The sequence below is a fragment of the Trichosporon asahii genome (assembly GCF_000293215.1).
Source record: "Trichosporon asahii var. asahii CBS 2479 unplaced genomic scaffold scaffold00051, whole genome shotgun sequence".
Taxonomy (NCBI): Eukaryota; Fungi; Basidiomycota; class Tremellomycetes; order Trichosporonales; family Trichosporonaceae; genus Trichosporon; species Trichosporon asahii.
The window spans coordinates 1-6,384 of record NW_014040873.1 but is presented as its reverse complement, the minus strand read 5'-3'; the positions used below and the strand labels follow the sequence as shown (position 1 = coordinate 6,384).

The 6,384-nt window shown below is 59.4% G+C and overlaps 2 protein-coding genes across 2 annotated transcripts; both read right to left on the bottom strand.

Annotated features, from left to right (window-relative positions):
- Positions 1-1,196: 1,196 nt before the first annotated feature.
- A1Q1_02411 (uncharacterized protein) lies at positions 1,197-3,422 on the bottom strand (the record flags this gene model as incomplete). The annotated part of the gene is made up of 3 exons (XM_014323673.1): positions 1,197-1,295; positions 1,359-1,539; positions 2,485-3,422. The coding sequence occupies 3 exons, from the start codon at positions 3,420-3,422 to the stop codon at positions 1,197-1,199; spliced, it is 1,218 nt and encodes a 405-aa protein (XP_014179148.1).
- A 75-nt stretch (positions 3,423-3,497) lies between these two features.
- A1Q1_02410 (uncharacterized protein) lies at positions 3,498-5,943 on the bottom strand (the record flags this gene model as incomplete). The annotated part of the gene is made up of 7 exons (XM_014323672.1): positions 3,498-3,611; positions 3,665-3,710; positions 4,031-4,285; positions 4,357-4,868; positions 4,920-4,976; positions 5,046-5,229; positions 5,270-5,943. The coding sequence occupies 7 exons, from the start codon at positions 5,941-5,943 to the stop codon at positions 3,498-3,500; spliced, it is 1,842 nt and encodes a 613-aa protein (XP_014179147.1).
- Between the last annotated feature and the right edge of the window lie 441 nt (positions 5,944-6,384).

Genomic DNA, 6,384 nt, shown 5'->3' with positions numbered 1-6,384 from the left:
GGGGGGGGGCGTCGTAAACGTCGGGGCGCAGATGCGGGGGGTGAGGGACGGAGTCGGCGGGATAGAGTGATAGAGCACGGGGGCAGTGGGTGGTGGTTTGGAGAGAGTAGAAGATTGATCGTGTGTAGGGTGTTGTTGATGGATTGCAAGAGTCAAGTGACAGTGACAAAGGAGGGTCGAAACGGGAACGGTGAACGGAAAAGGGAGATGAGGCTAAGGGCGTCTTTGGTGTGGAAGCGCGGCGGCCAGGCTGCAGGGTGAGAGCCAGCCTGAACCAGCCCGAGCGATGCACTGCGCGTTGCAAGCGGGGACGAGAGCAGGCTGGGCAGGCTGGGGCTGGGAGGGAGGCCAGGTCCCAGGGTGGCCTAAGGGATGGGACCGCCTGCAGGGACGTATCGAGAGCTGTGTGCAGGGTGATTCGCAGGGGGTTCGGGTCCTCACTAAGGATCCAGGGTGAACGAGAGGGCCACACCCGCCAGAGCCGAGTCCAGGACACGCCTGTTTATTTCCCAATCCGGCTAATCGGAACACTCACCGACTGCGATCTCGACAACTTGACCCTCATAGGCGCTCATTACAACTCAATCCATTCCCTTTTGTAATCGGCATCACCCATACTTGTAATCCTCCCCCACCCCCGAACCTAATCTTTTCAGCCAACGTGAAATGACTGCATAAGCGCGAACGCTAAATAGCGTAATGCTTAATCTTCTACAACAACCCTCATACGAGAACGTGATCTGTTTATACAGCGTATTGATACAACTGGGAGATGGCGAGACGGCAGACAGCCATTGCGGGCTGCCTTGCAGGAATCGCTTTTGGAAATCGCGTGAAGTGCGATTATGCTTGATACTGACGGGGAGGGGAGGGAGACGAGGTGATATGCGGGAAGTTGTGTAAGTGATACAGTGCGATGCGATGCCTGTGTTCAAATTTCGGGACGCGGAAACGACGATGTAGGCCATGAGGACGCGCGGGTGTGGGGGATGGGAGCTTGGGAGTGAGATCCAGCCTAGGCCTTGGGAGGAAGCGGGGATGCGGACCGAGAGCGCAGTGCAGGGAGACGAGGCCTCGGGAGCAGGGCCGAGAGGTGCCCTTGAGTCAGCGGTGCCCGCGTAGCCTATAACGCGTACGCTGCACAGCGTTGTCGCGTTCAGAAGCTCCAGCTACGGCGGTGCTGGAACCGGCATCTGCTACGCCTGTAATGATGCTGTGGTCGGGGCGCCGACAACAGCCAGTGCGGGAAATACGCAATCTTGAGCCAGACCCGGAGCACCGAGATCTGCAGGTCGCTATAGATGTGTCAGCGCGAACTCTCCGCGAACTGCTCGACCCGAGGAGAGGGATAAGCTTACCTGATCGATTGCTTGAGGGCTTGGAACGTGCTGGGCGCGGCCAGAGCGGGGCGGAGGGGACGAGGGGAAGCCGGGAACTGCATCTACGGATGCTCGTTCTTGGCAGTGGCGCGCGGGTAGAATGGAGGATGCGGGGTAGAATAGACGGGTGGTGGGGTAGGGGCCGGGTGGTCGATGCTGGCTGGCGGTTTCACGTTTCAGAACGGCAGCTGCTCAGCTGCCTGACGCTTCTTGGAAGAAAACTCGAGCAATGCAGTTGGGCTTGTCGCAGCATGTAAGAGATCGGGATGCAGTCCTCGCCCGGCGGTGCGCTGGGGATGTCGTTGGCGGCCGGCTAGGGAATACGAAGAACTATAGACAGCACGTTCGCACACGCAGACGGGGTGTGGTGTGTGGAGAGCCAATGTTAGTCGTACTGATGTATGTTGCGCTCTCTCTGGCCAGCATCTTATATGCAGGCATTGAGGGAATGTGATGCACAGCGAGACACTTCTGAATTCTGAACGGGGTCACTGTCCATCACGGTTCTCGCGTTCTGGTGGGGCGGAGTGAGTGAGTGATGAGCAGTGGTAGCGTGTTCATCAGTGGCTGCTGCGCAGGCAGGCAGCAGGCTTCGTGTGGAGCGAAGAGATGAATTAATGGCATGCGTCTTGTACCACACAGCGAACGGATTAAAGGAGCGTACGATATATCACTTGCCTCACCGGCGCAAGCACGCCGACAAGCACAGCTCAGTCACTTGCGACCGCTGCACCAGCACCACTCTGTCCACTTGCGTTCGTCCTCTGGTGTCGGTCTGCAATGTCAGCTGTGGTGTGCAACCAGGTCGCCTGAGATTGATTTCAGAATCGTGTTTCAGCCCAGGGCGCGATCGGCACGAGGTCCCCTCCGTCTGCGCTGAGACACGCTTACTCTGCAATTCACGTATTCACGATCCGCCCCACCTTGACGTCTGGCGCAAATGACACAGTCGCTTACTGTCTAACGCGTTTCTCAGCGGCCATGTCACTAGTGCCCATCTCCGCACGGCTGTCGCCGCAACCTAGCGACGAGTCACGGTATGACGCGCCCTTTAGTTCCCTTCTTCCTGCTCCTCACACTGCTGTCATGTTTGAGGCTTACTCACAGACTGAAAGTGCTCGCATTCGCCTCTGGTCGGTAGTAAGGACTGCACGTCTCGACCCGTTCAAACGTATGTGGCGGCGGCCCCTGGCCAAAGGTGCGGTGCGTGCCGGTACTGACTGTGCTGAAGTAGTTGTCGCTCGTGGAGACGCTGCTTTCCACGCTCTCGACGTCGCTTGGCGAGTGCCCGTGCCCGCTTGGTGAAAGATAGTCTCGGCCCATGGGAATGGAGACGTCGAGGTGGCCCTGGCTCGTGGGACTGAGGAGAGGGCCATGGCCGAGGCTGGACGTGCGGTTCGGAAGGCTCGAGTCGAGGAACTCGGACTTTCGCCCGTCGTCGATGTCCCACTTGTCAGGCAGCTGGATGTCGGACACGCTGGGTAGCTTCAGAATTGCCCGTTCGGGCGGCATGGGGAAAGACTGCACGCGCGAAAAGTCAAGGCTCGTATTGTTCTTCGTGTAGTAGTTGCTGATTGGCGTCGTGCCGAGTGGAGGAGTGACCTGCGTCGGCGACATGACTGGCGTCGTCGGGCTCGAGGGCGACATGGGCTGGTAAGCTGTGGGGCTCGTTGCCTGGACGTGCACCCAAGAGTTGAGGCTTGTTGGACTCGTGGGGGCCGGCGCGGGCGGGTGCGTCGGCACGATCTCGACCGGAGGCCCAGAGTACCGAGCAGGCTTGGAGAAGTCGAGCTGGTGGCCGTTCGGTGTCTCCGGGATGACGCCGAGGTCTTCCTTCGCGACGGTCGAGGCTGGAGGAGGCTTGGATCCGCGCGGGATGCTCGACTTCCTCAGTCTCGACAGGCTGCGCGAGATGCCACTCAGGTCAAGGGAGGGCGTGGACCTGGCCCACTCAATCTCGAGCGTCGGCGGTGGGAGATCGAGCTCGAGGCTGGGGGTCAAGGAAGGCGCACACGATATCGGACGAGTCTTCTTGCGGAGCATCGTGGTGTGAGGAACAAGGAAGAAGATGTGGAAACGTCAAGGAGGTTGCATCGTCCAGCTAGCTTCAACTGCGGCTCAGTTGCCAAGTGTCCACACTCGGATCTCTGGGTTGGGCGGGCGCGAGGGTGAAGTGGACGACGATGCAGCGATGATACAAAGAACCCAAGACTCGAGGACTGCGCCTGAGAACTGGAGGATCAGCGTGTGCTTGAAAGGTGACTCAGCGTAGACATCCTACCTACTCTGGTGTCAGGGAGGTCTTGTGGGTTGGTGACGTGGTAGACGTTCCTGGCGACGCCAGTACGCCCTCATGCGCCTTTGTTGACTGCGCCATGGTCGACAACGAGGACCGACATCGCAAACTCGGCGTTCATGCCTCTCAAAGTCCGAGATAGGTCATTTACGCTAGTCAGCCGGTGTGTCAGTAGTGCCAGAAACGATGGAATTGTCAGGCAACTGACGCGCGAGTCAGTGCGCGGTGTTACTGTTCTGGAACATAAGACCTCAACTCACGCGCCCCTCTTTCACCGTCCGTTGAGCATTGACAAGACTCTGCGTTTGCATACAAGCCTTACAGCGGTCTGTGCTCGTTCGCCTACAAGACGTACTCAGAGACCTCGTCCGTCTCTTCCTCCAGCGACTGCTTGGAGCCGTTCTTCTGCAGCTCGCGCTGCTTGATGGAGAACTGCGACTTGGCAAAGGCGCTCGCAGTCGTCTCAGAAACAGAAGACGGCGTGTCGGCGACAGGGCTGCCAGACAGGACATTGGAATTCGCGAGACTGTTCCCGCCGCCGAGGTAGGTGACTAGCCGCGAGTGGGCACGGACCACTGGGTCGTCAAGAATGGAATTCGTAGGGTGCAGGCTGCGCGAGTTAGCTTTCGTGTCTGACAGTGAGTTCCGCAAGCGGCGAGGCACCGACGGCGTTTGACTCACTAGTGAGCAAGGAGCAGGTGGCCTGACGTCTTCGGGCGCATGAACACCCTGCCTCCAAAGTCGCCCTTCTCCAACGGAATGCGGTCCTGCGGGCCGAGGTACTGCTCCTTGGGCATGGGCGGGCTCCAGCCAAGCACGCCGAAGCGGGCGACAAAGTCGTTCTCGTTCGCAAAGTGCTCGACGCGGTGGAATGGCTGAGTGGCCTTGAGAGCGCGCAGTCCGACCTGATCTCCGCGCAGGGTGGTGGACAAGACAGGCGAGTTGCCCCCGTGCGTGCTCGTTCCGTTCCCGGCGCCGTCGATGTGGACAGCGTCTTGGAACGCGGCCGGGATGCACGTCTTCACCTCGTCCCACGACATCTTGGAGCAGTTGTTAAGCATCGTCTTCGCGTCCGCGATCTCGGCCGTCTTCGCTAGATACAGCGGACGAGAGAGGTGGTTCGCAGCCGACGCAAAGGTGTAGATCTCCAGCTTGGCCAGTGTGTCGGCGGGAAAGTCGCACAGCAGCTGGTCCTGCAAAAGTTAGTGTTGGAACAGGGCGCCGTCGGGCGCAGAGGCACGTACCACCCAGGCACTGCAGATGATGCCTCCTTGCGAGTGCGCGATGATCACAATGCGCTCCTTGGTCGGGTCCATCATAGCGCTCCGGACGATCTGGGCACGTTAGAAAGGATTGAAAGGACCACGCACCTCGTAGCCGCTTCGGATGTCCTGCGTGGTCCAAAAGAGGTCGCGCTGGAGGATACATTCGATCAGGTCGAACCACATGCCTAGCGTCTTGTTCAGGACGCCAGTGATGGGCCTGTGGAACAAGTTTTGGAGGTAGTCGGCCGTCGCCTCCGCGGTCCAGCCGTCGGTGGCGATACCGTTTATGCTGCTTGTTAGCTTCGCCTGGTGATATCCATGCGACGCACTAGATCCACTCCTCTTTCTCGTGGCCCTCCACAAAGTTCACGGCGCCGTCACTCTCCTTCACGCGGCCGCCTTGCAGCCACAGACCAACCCAGCAGAACCCAGTCAGGACCGGCACCCATGCGGCCATGGGAGGGATCGAAGTGAAGAAGCTAGTGACGGCGCCGACGGTCAGGACCAGGGATGTCGAGATCAGGCCGACCTGGAAGAGGCCGCTTAGGATACCCTTGGAACGGATATGCCGGTCAATCGGCGAGTTGTTGATCGGGAGGAGGATCGACGGGACGAGACCAATGTTCTTGATCAGAAATGCAAAGTCCTTGGCCATCGCCTTGAAGGGCGACTGGCGGAACGCCTGCGGGGTGTCGAGGAATGGCGTGCAGATCGTGTCTTGCACGATGCAGTGCGGAGGCGAGTGGACGGGCAGATGGTTCAAGTAGGACGGATCAGTCAGAGAGCGGCTCCGATCCTGCACAGAGGCTGCTGCAGCCTTCGCTTGCGACGGAGAACTGGGCAGCCCTTCCTGCACGCAATCAGCATGGTGACGACCAGAGTGACTCACCGTCTGCACTGTGACCTTGGTCATGACGGGCATGGTGCCATAGTCGGGCTGGCTGTGCGACTTGCGAATTCGGATGTGCTGGGCCCCAGCCGTTCTCGGGAGTGGGTCACTCATCTTGTCTGATCGGTGCGTGTTTGCCACTGAGATGTCAGAAGGAATGGAGATGGGAGGACGCGCCGTGAGAAGGGTGTCCAGTTATTAATATCTGCTCTGATCTGGCCGACGCGAGCCGACTGAGGTACATCCATGCACGATCCAGTCCAGTCACGAACCCGGGACCGGGTGCTTGCACTGTCTGAAAGAAGCTCAAGGCATTGGCGGCCAGCGATCAGGATGCCGAACTGGCGCCGCGCGGGTGCGCTTCTCTTGAAGGACGCTAGTGCGGAGGGCACGGCGGGGTGATGTGCACGTCGTAACATCGCCAGGGTCAGGGCGGCCTAACTTTATTGCCCTCGATATCATGTGGACGAGCTTCCTGTAGCAGGCAGCTGGTGGAGCGAAGGAGGTATGAGGCATGCAACGCACTCACCTCAATCCGCAGAGGGAATGGAATCA